At 39.9% G+C, this 19,129-nt stretch overlaps 1 protein-coding gene across 19 annotated transcripts in view; it reads right to left on the reverse strand.

Moving 5' to 3' along the window:
* The window catches only part of PLEKHA6 (pleckstrin homology domain containing A6), a 1,822,600-nt gene that overhangs the window by 19,305 nt on the left and 1,784,166 nt on the right, over positions 1 to 19,129 (reverse strand). For 17 of the 19 annotated variants that reach the window (XM_044076969.1, XM_044076965.1, XM_044076964.1 and 14 more), the window contains 3 exons: positions 17,748 to 17,881; positions 8,947 to 9,089; positions 3,344 to 3,453 (listed from right to left, as the gene is read on the reverse strand). In XM_044076969.1, the coding sequence (XP_043932904.1) occupies positions 3,350 to 3,453; positions 8,947 to 9,089; positions 17,748 to 17,881 (381 nt within the window). In that variant the 3' untranslated portion in view covers positions 3,344 to 3,349. The remainder of the gene's footprint in view (positions 1 to 3,343; positions 3,454 to 8,946; positions 9,090 to 17,747; positions 17,882 to 19,129) is intronic. The other 2 variants (XM_044076976.1, XM_044076972.1) reach the window with 1 other exon arrangement.

Consider the following 19,129-nt stretch of genomic DNA (forward strand, 5'->3'; position numbering starts at 1 on the left):
GACACTCTGATACCATGGAAGATTAAATGTAGGATTTACTCTCATGGGAACTCTATCTTGGAAGATTAGGAAGGGTTGTACTGCCATTAGCCTGTGTAGTAGAAACCTTATTTAAGTTAGGTAATTCAAGCAGTTTTCCAGGATAGGTGTAGGAGTTGAGTGTTTGCTGTTGCAAAAGGTCAAAGGTCAGTTGTTGCTTTTCTTTTGTCAAAGTCAAGGTTTTACATTGCTGGTGCCTTCCAGGTTTATGCTGAGGTTCTTTTCTCTTGAGGCCTCTGGGCCTGAGGAGAGGAAAAAGAAAGGACAGGCTGATGCTGCTGCAGGAAGCAGAAATAGCTGATGCATGTATTTTGATAGGAAATTTTTGGCCTGTGGCAAATGCTGGCAATGCTCCCAGTTTGTTGATGTTGGTCTACTCAAACACATGCAACTTTGCCCCCTTAAATGAGAAACCTTGAGAACCCTTCTTGCATTTTTCCTTCTTGTTGAGGGTCTATGGGTCTATATATTTCCTCTTATAACCTTAAGGATAAATTCTTTAGTTGTATTAGGTGTTCATATGTGCAGTTTTCAGTTTTGTTGTCAGGTTTCAGGTTTGGATTTGGATGCAGTCATTGAGTTAACTGGAGCAGGAATACATTTGTAGTGTCCATAGCTCCTCAGTAATCCCTTCAAGTGTACATGTTCCCCCAGTCTGGAGCTAAGTGGGAGCTATCAGAATGATCCTCTTTGATTTTTCTTAGCACCTTGTGCATCAAAGGCATCAAAGGAAGAGGTGGGAAATGTCCCTGCTCAAAGGCCAGGATAAGAGTAGATAGGAGTCCACCTTCCAAGTAAGTGTCCTTGCAGAATTTCTAGAGCTTCTGTGATTGTGGTGGGAGGATGGAGGGTCCTATTTGTATTTGTCCCATTTCTTTGTGATAGATGGCCTTGAAGATGTCCGTAGCATCCATTCGTGAGCATGAGCATAGTATGTAGTTCTGCTTAATATGTCTGTTTTTCTTTTTTCCGGTACAAAAAATTGCTTGTAACTGAATGTTGTAACTCAGAACCATATTCCATAGGTCAGCAGCCATTCCATAGAGTGTATGAATGAGTGCCTCCCCTGTTGTTTGATGTACCACATGACTGTGGTGTTGTCTGAAAGGACAATTTTTGGAAGGCCAGTTCCTGCTAAACCTTGGAGGCTGAAAGCCTCCAGTGCATCAATCAAGCATAAACTCTTGTATCCTCTGCCAGAGTAAGCCAGGAATACCAGACCCTGTAAGGGCAAGAAGTGGAAGGGGTAGAATATAAATGCTTAGGGCATGGCCCCTGACTTTTGTGTGCAGTGTTTGCTTCATTAAGCAATACAAGGATAACAAAATTATCCAATGGGTGATGTCCAGGTTTGCTTGTCCTGCTTGGGAGCATAGAAAGTTAAAACAAATCAAGACCATGACACAGAAAGGAGGATGTCTACAGGACTTCTGCCAGTGGTGGCTGCAGCAAGCATGCAAGGACTCATATCAGATGCCATTTTTAATCCAACAAATTGCTATAATGTTGTGCAGAACTAAAATCACTATGACATGGTTGCACATTTTACTAGAAAGGTAGATGGAATATTCTGCCCACCCAGAGATTCTTATCATGAAACGAAATCCATACCCAGAGCAGACTATGGTTACAGCAGCACTGAAATGTATTCATATGCCTCAGCCCAACATCCACAGTGCATTAGCCCATGAGGCCACTCGGATTCTGAGACTTGGGTTGACTTCAGGAAGTAAAAAAACTTACCCTCATAGTTAGATATGAGTGCAGTGAACTGCCAAACCCATGTTATTATTTTTTCATGGAACCTATTAGACAAGACAGTTGAAAATTTTGAGGCCTTGTTTGATAGACAGGAAGCTGAAATCTCAGATGGCCATGCCTTCCATCATCATCTTGCTCATTTTGTAGGTTGTGTCACCAATGCTGTGGCAATGAATGTAGCAGGGTCCTTCATTCGTATGTGCATACAGTCCTGGCTACATTTCACACTTCATATCAAGGAAGCCACCTTTCTGAATGCCCCTTTCATATAGGGCTCTGGACTTCAAATGACTCTCATCTAAAAAGCCATGAGAGAAGAGATGATGTGTGCCTGATGTATTGGGGAGTTATTTCCACCCATCTCACAAGATTGTTTATTGGTTTCATTACACCTAGCGGTGATCCTGATTATCCCATTCTGACTCTCCACTCAACCCACTTCCATACAATGAGTATGCTGGGAGGGAGATTCTCTCCCCTATTCCATGAAACAGTCATCTACTACAACAGATAAATAGGTAAAACAGGTCCAAGAAGATAAACATGCATTAGGTTTTGTTCTCTTTCACCTAACCCCCAACTTAGTTGCTAAACAGGCTACCCACCATGGAGTCCAGAACCTACTGAAAAAATAAGCCGTCCAATTTGTACTTCAAGTTTTTTTTTTTTTTTTTTTGTTAAGAAAGAAAATGTACAACTTAACACCAGTTCTGGACCTCTGTATCTTAAGCAAGTCCATCCCTACGGTGAAGTTCACGTGACTGTATCAATGTGCAATTATGTCTCACCTCAAAAATACTGACTACATGTGCTCACTTTGACCATCAGGATGTCTTTATCCACATTAATTTCAGGAGGAGATATCTAAGGGTCTTTCACTTCTAGGTGGGACCTGTTGGTTTCAGTGAATTATCCTGCTATTTGAGATTTTCTCTGCACTTGGAGTTTTCACCAAGTGTATGGCAGTGTAAAAGCACATCTGCCTGCACTGTGAATACAACTATTGCAATACCTGGATGATTGTCTTCTGACAGGGGACAAGGTTCTAACTCTGTAACACTTCTGTGCAGCCATACTTTTCCTGGGGTAATAACTATATACAAGAAGTCCTTCATGCTTCTGTCTAGACCTGGGGATGTTTGGGTGGCAGTACAGCTTCTGCTGCCAAAGTCAACGTTGGAGGTCAGTCCTGCAACTGTACACATATTAGCAGCAATTCCAGTGGTATCCTCGTGAACCCCAAGGCCAGTCACATGCCAGTATGTTGGAGGATGGACCTAATCAATATGACCAAATTATATTATAGATTTTCTTTATTGTGTGATCATAAGCAATGATCTTTTTGTTAAAATGTCAGAACAAGACTTAGAGAAAAGCAGAACTTCAATAAAACTAGAATGACTCACCCAGGTACATAAATGTTGAAAAAAGGGTACAAAAGCCAATACAGGAAACGTCTACAGAAATAAATGCATGACAGAACTGTAGACAATTGATATAACATCAGAATTCTGAGTAAAACAAAAACAATGCTAATACTTACTTCAACTCAGACACACATAAAATGAGTGCCATCAGCATTCTGGGAAGGGGCAGAGGAGAGAGGGGAGCTTGAAGTCGGAGAGTTAGGAGGGCTTGAGCTGGTGGACATGGCTAGAAATGCAAAAAAAATGACAAACAGGAAAAAAAATCAAAAATGACAATGGAATGGTGCGAAGCAATGAAAATTAAACAAAACAAGCATGAACAAAACCTCAGATGTCATGAAAAGAATTACTTCTCATACTAAACTGCATTCTGTGTGTATACTTCATTACTTTTTGTTCACACCTCCTCTGTCTTTCATTAGCCATGGTTTCCATGGTATATTACTTTGTCGACTCCTCAACCTCCACCATTTTCCTAATACCGTTCTGCTCTGACACTTAGCAAGGGATTTTCTCGTCATACCTGAACAACCCTTGTAAAGGTGATACCAGAATATTTCTTGTGCATCTATGTCACTTCCACTGAGGTCATTGGTCAGTGGAGTAGTGAGACTGGTCCTTGCCATTTCTCCAGGTGCCAAAGAAGGCTTACATTTGATGTATGAACAGTGTATTATACTACTTCAATGGACGCATGTTGTGTGTGTGTGTGTGTGTGTGTGTGTGTGTGTGTGTGTGTGTGTGTGTGTGTGTGTGTGTGTGTGCTTAACACAGATCCTGGACCTAGTTAGCATCATCTTTTGTCAAACAAATGTCAGCGGCTGGGCCCTCACTGTGAACCATTCTCACTGAAAGTAAGTTTTCAGCTTCCCCTTCTCCGGCTGAGCAGCTGTGGACTTTTTCTAACTTGGCTAACTAGTTTCATAATTTATACAGGTAAATATTACTTAGATGGTGATTGTTATGCATGTTTAACAAAAAATTCCCAAAGAGAAAAGTGTATGATCCACTGATAATGCAAATTACAGTCCAGGAAGCCTTTTTTACTATCACATTAAGAGATCTTTTACTTGTCCCATGGGGTTTCTTCTGCTAATCCATCCACCTGCATGTTCTGTAACACCACTGGGGAAACTTGACATAGCCACCGCAGCAAGATACCTTAATATAAAACCTTAGAATATCCATGAAGTTTTTTAAGTTTAGTCTGACATACAGTGTGTGTGTGTGAGAGAGAGAGAGAGAGAGACGCTTCTTTAGAATGGAGGTTTTCGTCATTACCCAACTTCTGTTTTAAGAAACATGGTTCATCCTGGCTGCATGCTTCCAGCAATGGACACCTTGCTTCTACTCACACAACCGGTTACTTAAGTTATGCTACATGCTATAATATCAGTGCTGTGGACTTCCCAAAGGAAGAGTACCCATATGACAAGAATGGTTATTTTCACTAAATGCTTTCTTTGAAGTTGTACCATCTTAAACATTATAAACTAAACATTTCATTTTCTACAAAAGGTGAATGCAACCCCTGAATTTACACACTTTGGTAGGTAGGACTTTCCTTTTCATATCAGACATCTTAGAAGAAATAAATGTCCCACCCAAGTAAGCAGAAAAGCTCTCGCCCACATAGCTTGTAATCTTGTTACAGGGTGCACCATGAGGTACTTGTAATGCCTACCCTCTCTGATACTTTAGTATACCAGGCTCACTTCCAGAGTTCCAGAGCTGGATCCAGAACTAGGCAGTCTAGGCAGTTGCCTAGGCCCCACTGGATGGAAGGGGGTTCCCTTTGGCTGGGAGGCTGCCACAGCATTAACTTTTTAATGAAATAAAGCATTTCGTCTTTAAGGGTGTTCATTCTACGAGAGAACAAACACCATTTGACCTTTGCATCTGTGCATGCATAGACACAAACACACACCTCCACCTCATGCTGTTTCACTAAATGGCCTTTGTGTCTATGAGTGCTCCTGCTGTGGCTTCTGCTTTAATGCATTGTCCGCATGCAGAATTTAAATATAAACATTCCTTTCTGCTACTTCAGGATTAGGGTGGGTGGGTGTGTAAGTGTAAAATGTCCAAGTAAGGGATGACAGGTTACCCGCGGTGGTGGTGCTACAGTAGCATTGTCGTCTCACAGTAAGACGCTGTCCGGTTCAATTCTCAGCTAGAGCGTCTTCTGCATAGAGACATGCATGAAATGGGCGTACCTTCGTTGAAGGTTGTGCGTCAGGGCTGGTAACTCGGCACGTAACAATCAACTACCAGTCATTAGCGGACCGGAGTTCCGCTGTGGCGACCCCTAACCAGGAAAAGCCGAAAGACACAACAACAAGGGATGACAGGTTAGTTAATTTGCTTAGGCTCAAACCTTGTTCCTTAGTTATAGGAGACAAGAGGTTGAATCCTCTACACCAACTACCAGAGCACTCTAAATGCATTTTCAAGGAACTGTGATCTTCAGTGTATTTTCATGGAATTGTGAACAGTGTAATTTTAAGGAATTGTGAGTGCATTTTCAATGAACTGAGCTTGTCATCTTCAGTGTATTTTCAAGGAATTGTGAGTTTCAAGAGAAGAAAAGTTTATTGTTGCTCATGTCAAGTCTGCTTTCAATGTGCAACTCTTTTGATTAGCAAATGGCCATCACTGTTTCTGCTATAGAATTTGAATGCAGTATTAATAGCATAACAGGTAGCATGCTAATTTTTTATACAAAAGGCTATGGGTTCTACAGTCACAAAATGCAGATGGATTGCTAATACTTTAAGGGGGGTACTGCAGTCCTGAATGTGCCCTCCTTTGGATGAAATGCCTAGTAACTATGAACCTGTTGTCTGTTTGCCATTCATTCCCTATTGCAATATTGCCAGCTTACAATTTTCCTTTTAAAATGTAACCTAGGTAATTTATTCTTCAAGGGCAGCAGGCACTGAATTTGAATACGAGTCTCTGAAATATAAAATTGTTTGCTAGCAGCAATCTCTTCATTAGTTACAGTTCTCTTTAATATGAAATTATTCAGATGACATTTGCTTCTACAGAGATTTTGCATACTGACCGACACTGATTTGGCCTTTTATGTTTGAAATGTTCCTAAATGGGCAGTTTTGTCATTATTGGTTCATACATTTTGTTTCATTACTTACTAGAAAAATAATCAAAACTACAAATTTTAAAACACACTCTAACAAGCGGTGCTGTGTTATACAAGGAATACAATTTAATACAATCAGGAAGGTAAATCAAAGCATACATGCATGAATGCATGGTCATAAAAATGTGTGCAAGTGGCCTATGCTTTGAAAACAGCCCAAAGGTAAACATTATCTGGAACTGGCCATATGCATTTTCTTTGAATGTGGGTTTCAATGACTGTGAATTTCAAGGGCAGAGAAGTTTACTGTTAATGCTAAGTTTGTTTTCATTTCAAGACTGTATGGCATTGCTTATCAAATGCCTGTCAGTGTTTGTGCTATAAAATTTGAAGTAAAACTTTTAATTTAAATTCAAATATCTGCAATCACACTAGAAGTAAAGAAGAAAATAGTAAGTGCACTGACAGGCTTGAACAGTGTTTGTGGTAACCAGGGAGAAACAGCCAAGTAATGCGGCACTGTACTGCTTGTGGGGGGGGCTACTGTGTGTGGGTAGGGAGAAGAAAGGTACCAAAGACAATGTGTCTCAGTACAATAACATACATCAGTAGTGCAGCATAAAGGACTAAGAGTAACAGCGGATGATGATGATGATGATGTTCATTTCGCTGTAGGCCTAGGTTTCCTTTATTTTCTACTTATAATCGTACTTCTTAACTATCCTTGACGAACAGAATGCCCCTGATTTTGCCCTACCTTTGTAAAATTTTAGATTTTCTGACAAATTACTGAGGATTACAGTTGAGCAGTAATGCTAGACATTTAGAGTTTCAGAGTTTTTATTTTTCAGAAACTGCATGTGGATGCAAAGCCTGTTGATCTACTAATTTTTAAGTGAATATTTTCATACAGTCCCTGGTTTGGGGGCATTTGCCCCCCACATTATCTTTGGCTTTGTCGAGAATTCTTGTGGAAACATGTTAAGCGGTATGCCTGTAATCTGTGTGATGCTGACCAACAGACTTAAGCATTCCAGTGCTTCAGCATTACTCATAAGAAGGCATCTGTGTCCAGTGAACTATTTAACTAAAAAAAAAAAATCTATTTATTAGTTATTGGGCACAGGTTTTATATCTCTGATCAGTAACTAACTTAAGAACACTCCCAGGGGTTCAGAAAGAACCCCACCACTGGCAGTAATAGCCGAGGCCAAAAGGGACTGTTTCCATGATGTGGAAAAATGTGATTCAGAGAAATGTTGGCTGCAATTGGAAAACATAGTCATATTTATTAATAATTATTAGCTGATGTTCATATCTGTGATTTGTCATCATCTACCAATGTCCAAATCAGCACTTTTCTGTGGTTGTCGATACTGGCAGCCCAGACATTGCATTGACACAATCAACTCCCCATCAACTTTCCCACACATATTCATGCATTTAAATACACACATGCACACACACTTACCGGAATACCTCTTACCTATCCCTGAGTTGACAATGTCCTTGCTGTATCCACTTTTTTGTGTGTTGATTACAGACAATTAATAATACCAAACATCTGAGTTTCATTTTCTTATTGTTCATAAATGGTAGACCTGTTACTCTTAACTTTTTATACAAGTCCTAGTAATACTTTAAAAAAAAATATCTGGTGTTATCTAATGGCCCTCCTAGCTTTGTCTCATGCCCTCATCCCTCTCAGCTATGCATGATTTTACACACAATTCTTACTGTTGCCTCTTACAGCTGCCCTGTCCTTTATAACTCACAAACTTTTAAAATCATTCAGTAATGCCAGACATTACAGTTTCATACTTATTATTAAAAAAAAGCAAACAAAAATAAAATCCTACTACACTAATTTGGTGTAATGGGTTAAGACTCCCACTTTTCCAGTTGCTTTGTGGGTCAAAGATGCAGAATTCACCTCCCCCTTTTTACTTTAATTTTTTTTTTCAAAGACGTGAATAATATTTTATAAGTAACTCTGATGTTTAGTGGTGGCGAAGAAGACTAACATGCTGAAAGTAATTGCTTGAATCTTTTTAAGTGGCTGTATAGAATGCTGCATAGAATACCTCTCGTGTTGTGTTTCCACACACCACATAGAGTGGGGGTAACATAAGAGTGCTCAGACAGTCTTTACCCTTCACATATACAGCCCCTCCCTGTTTGCAGTACTATAAGCTGCTGCCCCATTCTGTGCCCTGAGCTCAGTAGTGAGAATCACCCAGAGTACCTTGATACTGTCAGCTGGGGGAACTCCCCATTTCAGACACAATTGTGTCCCTCTGGTACAGTGGAAATGCATTGCCAGAACAAAGACAGTGTTTGGACAGTCACTGTGCAGACTGTAGCAACTTGAAAGGTGAAAGATGACTTGGTAACAGGCTTCACAAACTGCTGCTTTCTGTGAATTGGTGCTTCAGGACAGTACAAAATGTACAGTTGTGAGGGTGTTGGCATAATGGTTAAGGTCTTCACTTCATAAACACAAGGTAAAGGGTTTGATTCCTACCTTGGGCTAAATAGCTAAGCTTAAAATGGTCCTTCTGGGCAGTTAGCCTAATATTTAACTATGTTTTAGCACATCTCAGATCCCTTTCTTACCTGAGAGCAGTCTGCTCCGTCGAGATGCTTCTGCAGCCAGTGCACATGATATCTCAATTCTTTTCTCTTGTTCTTGCAGTTGGGCCTCTGTGTCAACAGGGATATCTTCAACTCCTTCAGTTGGAACAATCACATTTTGCATGCTAGAAGGAGAGAAAAAAGGTGTTAATATGCAAGGGCTTGTGTGGTATAACAACCCAGTAAATAAAGCTTCTTCTAGTCTCGTCATAAATTAATAGTTCCAGACAAGCTGAAGACACCACTGTCATAAGAGTATGTAGTACTGGCACCACCCTCAATAACTGTTTTACTTAACATGACATTTCATCACTGATCAGTGTATGTCAGTTGTATAGCAAAACTGTAGCAGTGCAAAGCTGGATGAAGTATATTTACACTAAATTAAATTACTGTGGAGGAAATCTGCTTTACCTTGAGATGCAGCAGCTTTGGAGTACTTTATTTAAGAAATACAGCCCCTAACATAGAAATGTGGGAAGACTTTTCCATACAACTGTTTTCTGAATTGTGGAAATGCAATTTAGACATTTTAATAGCATTTGCTCAGTTGATCTACTCCCATTTTTGATGCATACACAAATCTTAAATAAAGACCTGTACATTTTAGGTGGCAGACTTCTAATTAATATTGTGCAGAAACCCTAACAACGGAAATGCCTAAGTGGGTACATGCTGGTAACAGATTATAAACTGGAAGTCCAGCACCACTTGTCCTGTGCCTGTGATATAAGAAATCAATGAAAAATCATACTTGAGCAGAATATTTTCAATCTATTGTTGGAATTCTCCTTCTGTGAACTTTTTAGCAGCTGTTTGTTTTCTTGACATCAAGTTCTTACACTTGGAGGGGGAAGTGCACAGCTTGGCATCATGGCATAAGCAGCAAACTTCTGCAGCTCTGGTTCTGTGATCTAAGGTGACAGATAATACTCTGCAACAGCTGCTTACCTCCTGCTATGACAGAGTCTGACCTCCTCTACTACCTACTAAGGTCACCATACCCCTACTACATACTGAAGAAGTCTGGGAATTATCATCTAATAAGGTATCCGGACCCATACTGCCTACTGAGGAAGTTTGGGAATTACCATCTAATAAGCTGTCTGGACCCCCTACTGCCTACTGAGGAAGTCTGGGAATTACCATCTAATAAGGTGTCCAGACCCCTGGGCAGCCACAGACTACTCCCTTGAAACAGTAAAGGCTTAAAAAGGTTTCTCCACAGTCCAGCAGGTGTGCTATAAGACTGGCAGTTCTTACTACCTTCTTATAATCATCCATCCTGCATATTAGATGGGACAACCATACTAAGAATTTTAATTCACAGGGGCATACCATAAAATTCACCCAGACCCATATAAATGTTGGAGAGAACAACAATACTGGGGCTAAGAATAACGTACAGGGAGGAGCCAGCAAAGCAGAATGTTTCACTATCAGGCAGGTCTAAAAAAATTACTAGGCCAGAGAAACTTGCAGCAATACCCTCAGTGTGGAATAACCCGCACTTACTGCTGACTGTGTGGGTGATGACATTTCTTAGGATGGTGGTCATAACCAACAAACATTAGAGTTTTTATGTATGAAAGTGGTCATCACCAACAAGTATCAGAGTTTGGCAAATGAAGGGGTACACCAGAGCACAAGTGTGTGCTGGAGGGGACAAGCAATGAAGAGCAACCATAGAATCTGTTTCATACATCTGTAGTGAAAAGAGAGTGATGGACAACATTATGCAAGGTGAGAGGCCCCCACGTAGACCAGGCAATGTACACACCAAACAGACATAAAGATTGTAAATGATCTGCTGAGATGGGAATGCCTTTTTACTTCCTTTGTCCTTGCTGCTAACTTACTGATTGTCATGTCTGGCTTATTTCTGATCCTGTTGTGTGCTGCAGGATCTAATGCACTGTCAATTGCAACACGTGTGTAGGACTCCCGTGCATCAATGTTTTAACTGTTCCTCTGTCTTGTGTGAGTTGGTAGGAGTCTTGATGCGAGACAGTATGAGGACACACTGAACAATAGCATTTTTTCAGTGGACCTGTGATGGCAGCTGTGTTGATCATTGCATTACATATTTGATTTTTTGCTCTTCTTTGGTTCTGCCACTGTACTGTTTCAAGTCTTACACCGAAGGTAGAGGGTTAACCTCACCTCAGAACAAAATGCTAATCAAGGAATAGCTGAAGCAGAATACTGATGTCTTGTGTGCAAGTGTGTAAGGTAGGGAAAAAGTAATTCAGAATCCACAGATCCTTTTGGGAAGGGGATATCATAATAAGTCTTAATCACACATCTGAGTGTGTTGTAGTACTACGTGTCCAAGCCTCACTGAGCTGAAACTGATAAAGAAAATTTCAGAAAAACTGTGCAGGTAGGCAATTTAGAGCCTTCTTGTCTTATTATTTTTTATTTAGAAACACCAGGAGGTATCATTTATTTATTTATTTATTTTTTATTTATTGCATTTGTTAACCGGGAAAGCCCACTGGGCCTAGAAAGAGCCCATTTTCAGTGAAGGCCCAGGGAGAAAAGCTCCACATTATTACATAACAAAGTGAAATATTTATGCATAGAACTAGGCATGTTGACATTATTTTTACATTCAAACAAGTAATAAAATGAATAGCAACAGCAGTAATACTGTTTACAAAGAGTAGAATAATGGTACAGTTGGTATATGTATCTGCAGTATACTTAGCAGTGGGGAAGTGCTATAGAGTGGAAAAGGAGGCGATAGAAAGGCTAGAGGAGAAAGATATATGCTATGGAGACAGAAAGGAGTATGTAAGGAAGAGCAAAGGAGAGGAACAGTTTGTAGTGTAAAAGTTGAAATTGAGATTCCAGAGAGAGGAGTTAGTTGTTAAGGTAAGTGGTTGGGGTGCAGGAGCATAGCCAGTGAGAGCAGAGATGTGATTTGAGCGATTTTTTGAAGGTGGCCGGATTGCTGATAGTTCTGAGTGAAGTAGGAAGATTATTCCATAACTTAGAGACAGTATGAGAGTACAACATTTGGCCAGCAGAGAGCTTGGGTTTGTTGACTGTAGTAAGAATCTTTATGTTCAACATCTTTGTATCCTGTATAGGAAGGGTTAAAATGTGAAACTGCATTGCGTGCAAAGAAATAAGCTAAAATGAGTTGTTTTTCTTGTAAGGAATTTGCTGACCAGAAAGGAATGCACAGATGTTACCTTGGTCCAGGCACAGGCCTATCTTGGGACTGACCTCTGACCAAGGAGGAGTGCATAGATGTTGCCTTGATGTAGGCACCAACTTATCTTGTGTCTGACTTTTGACCATCTAAGGCTCCAGTGGGTGAATTTATAGCCTTGATTGAAATTCCTTGTCTAGTAACCAGCTGCTGTGTATGTGTAGAAGAGGGTATAAAAACCCATGTAAAGTGTACAGAAATTAGACTGCTGACATACCAAGTACTTTGTGGCAGGTCTCCATGCATGTAAAATAAACTCTTTTTTGGCCTACCTTTTTGCTGCGTGATTCTTCCAGTATATGTTAAGAGTATTAAAATCTTTTGACATTGACTGACAGTACCGTTTTGTTTTCAGACCCGAGTTGGTGATTAGGATGGTATAGGCTCATTATAGAGGACAAGGAAGGGCAGGATTCAGGTTGGTAGATTATTTTGTGGGCTGTAGTTAATTGTAGATACGTGAGAGAGAGTCATGCTTGCAGGGGACTTTAATGTCTCATCCAGCTCTATTAGTAACAGGTCTGACCCTAGAGGGGAGGGGGACACTAAGGCATGGAGAGTTATTATGGAGGCCTGTAGACAATGGGCACCTACTAAATACTACAGACACTGCCTTTATGTCCAATGCTTCTAATGGAAAATCAATGCTTCTGAAGGAAAATCAAAAATTCTTTGGTTAGATCCACCAAGTAGATGATTGTCATACCAGTACCCAGTACCTATCATGAAGCTGTGACCATGCATTTGCTCCCAATGCCTGTTACCACTACTAAAAGGGAATGGGGAATGGACCCACTGATAACAAAAGACGAGGTGACATTGTACACATTGTCTTGGAGTATATCTTCCAAAACCCCAACATAAATGCATGTCAGTTACAAGTTTGGTGGGAATCCCTCACGCTAGAGATTAGTCATGAATTAAGAGGTGCAACTACCCCTGGAATGAGCTGCATCCTGGTCCTGAGCCAAAAGGAATATTCCAGGCAAACTGTTAGTTTACAAGACAAAAGGAAGACAGTGGTCACCATTCCTGCAGTGAAGACTTCACCCTGTGGCACACTGGCCACCTCATATGACGGTATCAACAAAATTTCTGAGAAGTTTATTATATGTTGTATTGTGCTTCCCCCAACATCTAACACTACCAGCAGTGACTTATATTCCTTCTACAGAAGATGGGCTTATCCAAACTGGAGAAAGACAAAAATATGGCATTAGAGTCCCCCATAGCTGACCAGGAGGTCTAGTGGGCCATCACCACTGCCCAGAATTGGAAGACTCCTGGATTGTCTATCTGTGGTGCAATATGTAAAAGTCTGACAGGGATAATAAGCCCATGGCTAGCTCAACTGTTTAGAAAATGTCAGTCTTCTAAGTCAATGAATAAATCATCACTCACATCAACACTAACTGTCCTCTACATGACAGGGAAAGATATTATACTAGTAAAAACAACAGCCACAGATAAAAAGTCAAGGAATTATTTCACTCTAGCACCTCGGCAAAATTGCCCTCACTGGAGTACAAAAAAAATATTCAAAAAAGAACACATTAAATAGTTACACAATAAAACAATTAACCCTCATTAATTAATTACATACTTCCAATAACAATCTCTGTTTAACCCTTTCGGGTCCAAAGTATTATATTTTAATATATAAATGGTTTCTTTACATAACAACATCTCTTTAAGACTCCCCCCTTCACCCATATACAAAATAATTTCTTCTAAAACACAACCTTTTAACAGAGAAGCATCACTATTATGAAAATCTTTAAAGTGGACAGCCAGAGGACTTTCAAGACATACTTTAACATGTTCCTGGAATCCAACTTTAAAAGCCCTCTGGCTTTCCCGAATATAAAACAACTTACAAGGACACTGTAAGGCATAAATTACCCCTTGAGTATTACAATCAAATTTTTGCACAGGCTTAAAATTTATATTATTAATCCTAGGAAAGTGATTCACAACCAGTGAACTATCGAGCAGATGCCACACTAGTCTCCAGCTATAGACTCATCTCCATGAGCAATATGGATGTGATGCTGTATGCCAAATTTCTTTCCAATGAAGCTATAATGTCTCTACTAATTTCTGGAATACAAATTGGATTTGTAGAGGGATGCAGCAGCATGGACTATCTTAGTACCCTCTAAGTATATATACGAGGCTTGAACACCAAGAAGTCAGCATTGGTTATACATGTTGATTTAGAAAAAGTTTTCAGTACCATACTGTTGTCAGTTGTGTGATATGGGCTTTTAAGCAGGTTACTGGCACACAGTTTAGGCACGTTACCAGACCTCCAAGACCCATGTCCTCATAAACAGAATGTTATCAAAACCTTTTACATAAAAAAAGGCACTGGCAAGGAATGTCACCTTTCTCCTACACTATTCTTATTAGCAGTTGAACTGATAAAAGAGATTGTGTAACACCATACCCAAGAGGTCAGGATGGTCTTTACTTGAAGAAAGGTTCAAAGCTCTACTATCTGCAGATGACTGCATGATTCTAACCCAGGACCCATGAAATGATATCGTAGTTGTCCAAGCTATACTGAAGTAGTTTGGGCTGCTCAGGACTCTTGAGTAAATTCCCCCAAAATGGAGTTCAAACTAGCTGGGCAGTGTTGGGCTTTATGTCACAAGGTCTTGTTATCATCATATGTGGGCCAAAGGTCACCTATGTTGGCTAAGGATTATGATCCATTCAGATGTCCGAGACAGTTACAGGGATAAAGATTTTGTGTGGGTCCATTCCCACATACCTCTCAACTGTCCAGATTTTTGCAGGATGTCCAGATTTGTGGCTCATATTTTTGGTCTGCTCCTCATAAAAGTTGTGGTTTTCTGGCAAATTACAAAGGATTGAAGTCAGTAAATAATTACATAACATTTCAGTTTCAGACTTCATATGTTTAAGAAAATACATGCTAACAAATCCTGCTATTCTAGCAACTTTTTAAGTGTATAAGAGCAACATTTAAAATGTGTCCTTATTTTTGGACCTTTGCAACCCCCCCCCCTCCATTATTTTAGGCTTTGCCAACATTTTTGGCACTAAGAGGTGGAGAGATGTGCATTCTGGCAGAGGATGATGGTCTCAGTGGTGTAGCTACAGTAGGGCAAAGGGTGCAGACATCCCTGGCACAAAGTGCTAGGGAGGCACAATCAGCAGATCCCAATCAGTCTTCAGTGAATTCAGACATGAATGCTGGTATTGTGGCTAGAAATGAAGCAGTTGGTGCTCCGTGTGTGAAACTATAACAAGGAGTGTCCTACAGTTTAAAAAGAAAGAAGCTTTTTTTTCTTTTATAACTTGAGTGTTTTAGCACTCTGTAAAACTGTAGCAACTTCTTGGTACAAATTTAGCAAGAAGTTTGGTATAGTTTAAATCAAAAGAACAGCTTTTTTTTTTTTTTAAGACAGAAGAGCTTTTCAGGAGGAAGCCAAATTGAGGAATGACACCAGGCAGAAGAATAGCTAGCTACTCCTATGGAGAGTCTCTCTTATGGGTTGTAATTCAGCAATTTAACTGTTTGTGGCTTCTCTCTTGTTTTATGTTTTCAGACATATTCCTATGTCCCCAGGGCATTCATGGCTCAAGGAAAAAGTTTGTTAGAGAACTTTTATGGGATGACAAAAGGAAAAAAAATAAGTTAAGCTAAGAGAACTGCTCCAACAAAAATGTCGAGCTTCAATATTCCTGACTGGAGAAAATGTGCAAAGGCCTTCTCACATTTGCACCTCCTGTCACTAAGCACAATTGTTTATCAAATTGGGCTAGGATAGATCGCCTGATCAGTTTTCACCATGGGGACTGAGTTAGTTATCCAAAACAATACAAGTGCATTTTAAACACTGGCAGTATTTTTATCAGTCTCAGTTTTCCCTTAAAGACTTGTTTAAGTTGATGGGCTGACCAGGCACATGGGGCACAGCTATACCCCTGTGCGTCAACTCACACTTTAAATTAATGGAGTTCCTTTAAAAGACACAGAACAAGAGAATATGAGGATCAGGTGGTTGTCAGACCTCACAACATGTCTTGAAGGACTGTATGTTGGAAAGTTCTGAAGGTCTTCAAAACACGAGAGGTTAGTTGGCAGATGTTCTAGGAAATATTTACACCTCTGTTAACATGGTCAACAAGTGTCCCTTCACAGCACATACAGCAATGAAGCACTTTCCTCTGAAGGATAAAATCTTTAACCTTACAGGAAACCTCAGCTCAGGTGCGTGGATAAAAGCATCCTACCTGTACTCAGCACTGATTAAGGTACACACACACACACACACACACACACACACACACACACACACACACACACACATATATAGTTCCCCTGCATTCAACTGAACATATGTTTGTCCAACACACACAGGGGTGTGATTTAATGTTGATGGTATGGGTGGCTGAACACTGAATATGTCAATGGTATGCAATGTCGATACATGTAAATGGGGTTGGGGGTGACAGTTTCTATGTATGTGTGTGCATACCTGTGAATGAGGGTAAGGGTCGGGGGATGGGTGAAAGATGGGTGTTGTGTGTGAGTTTGTGTATTTCAGGGTAAGGCTTAGGTTAGGGGATAAATGTGGTGTTGTTTGTGTGTTTTTGTGAATGTTTGTGTCTCTGAGTCTGTTTTTGTAGTGGCAGTGTTACAGGAAGGTTTTAATGATGTTAAGATGTAGGGTTAGGGTTGGGGGAAGGGACAGCAATAGGATTAAGGTTAGCGCCCATTACTAAGGTGGTGGTGGGGGGGGGGTGTAGTCTTGCCCAGTTTTTGCACCTAGTAGAATAATATATAAATTCTGTCCAAGTTCCTACTAGTGAAATCAAGTCTTCTATGCCAAACATTTTCATAACTTTATTCAGAAACATACTCTCTTTTGTTATATTTTCCCTTCCAGACTCCCCTAGATACACCCTCATTGTTCCAAATCAAATTCCAGTTCCCACCTATAAGAAATATTCCCGGCTGAAAGATGATTATTTCTCCCAAATGTTTTAAGATCATTTACAGCAGTTTTAGGTGGAATATGAATACATGCCACGTAATCCTCACTCCCTGCCAGTAGCCCCTTACTACCACAAATCTGCCATTATTATCGTTTTTCCTTCCATCACTACTGGAGCTCCGTTAGCACTCTTACCTTCTTAATGAGGAAGTGATGCAAGTCCAGGAGTTGGGAGACAAAATGGGAACTTCCTTTAGTTAACAGTCTGTTAGCTGCTTTCACACATCTGGACTCTGACCCTTCAGCCACCAAGAAGGCTGAATGCAGTAAACCCTCAGGTAACCGTCACCCATGAGGACTAAAAGCAGAATGATTTATTTCTAGGTAAGAGCCTTCATGCCCAAGGCAGGAAAAGATCCCTGCATGGTTCAGTAATTTCTTTCCTAAGCTGACTACTGATTCCTTCTTCCTACTTTTACCTTAGACATGTATGTCTGAATAGGCACTCAAGGTTATTTCTTTAATAATTAAACATTTAAGCAACCTAATTTATCAAATCTGTAAAAACTGTGAGCAAAGTTGTGATGATCTACCTGGATTTGGCAATGAGAGTCTTTATGCGTTCTACTTTTTTCTGCTTTTCTTCTATTTCTTCTGGGCTAAGTGGAGTGTCTGGTTCCAGCTCAATGTAGCGTTCGGGAATCAGGACTTTGTCTGGCGTAGAAATCTGCAAAGAAAAAAAAATGTTTTTTATTGTGCAAATGAAACAAAAATATAAAATGGACAGTATCCGTCGGCACATCCTTCAGCTTTTTACTTTCATTTTCTTCTCCATTACTTTTCCAGCTGATCCTGTTTTTATAGCTCCCGCAGACACTGTATGACATAATTTGACAGTCCTAACCCTGTACTGTCTTCCATTAAGTTGAGATACTGGCATTTGCTATAGTCACCTTTTTTCTTTTTTTCTCTACAGAAACTTGTGTGCACACTACAACATTAAAGGAGAACTCCACCTAAAGGTCAAGTTTTTTTTCCCTTTAATCCAACACTAAATACTTCACGTAGAGAAAAACATTGTTTAATAATTGTTTGCCTTTCTTTCCTGCATTTGTCTCGCCTGTTAACATCACTACAGCTACTGAGAGTGTCAGAGTAATTAGGTTACGTCACTTATCCCAACTACACAGTCATTAATAAAACAATGACATTTAAATGTGCCTTATTAGTTATTGATTGCTGGCATCACACCTCAGATAAACAGTGTAACCTAGAGTTGGAACAATGGCAGGGCTTTCAAACTTAGATTTCAGATGCAAATGTCTTTCCCTTTAATAAAACTCAGTGCCAGAAAGAAAGCAAGCAAATATGTTCATCTAACTCTTTCCTTATACTTAAAACTGAGAAAGAAACACAAACCATCTCAGCCTAAGTAATACCAGTAAATCACAGGGGTTAGATTTCTCACACTTGAACATTGAACTACTGCTGTTACTTTGAAAAGAACAATTAACTTGGCTGCATTTTCAAGCCTGTCATTCAAACTTTCCTTAAAATACTGCAACGGAGATGAGCATTAATGAAAACCAAAGGAAGCACAGTCGCTAAAACTGTAGATCGATGCTGACGGTGAGAAGTAAGCAGTCGCAGCAATGTTGTCAGCTGATGAGAGAGAAAACTACAGTAAATGATCCCTCATCATAAGGATTTCTTTCTGTCCCTCTAATATGACATCACTAAAGCAAAGGCATTGACTGTAAAACAAAATAATGCTAGCTATGGCAGCCTCCTTCAAACCATTTTGGGGAATAACAAATTAGAAAATAATAGTAAACATTTACTTTACTATACAGGCATTAGCAATGCAGAAAAGTTCAAGACTGGCTGAAAAAGATGTTTTTCTTTTCAGTTTTTTGGTGCAGTTCTCCTTTAAAGTTTTAATCTTGTGTTTCTTCACAAGGTTGGAACATATTAA

This window comes from Protopterus annectens, chromosome 7.part0 (genome assembly GCF_019279795.1).
Source record: "Protopterus annectens isolate FY-2018-M chromosome 7.part0, PAN1.0, whole genome shotgun sequence".
Taxonomy (NCBI): domain Eukaryota; kingdom Metazoa; phylum Chordata; order Ceratodontiformes; family Protopteridae; genus Protopterus; species Protopterus annectens.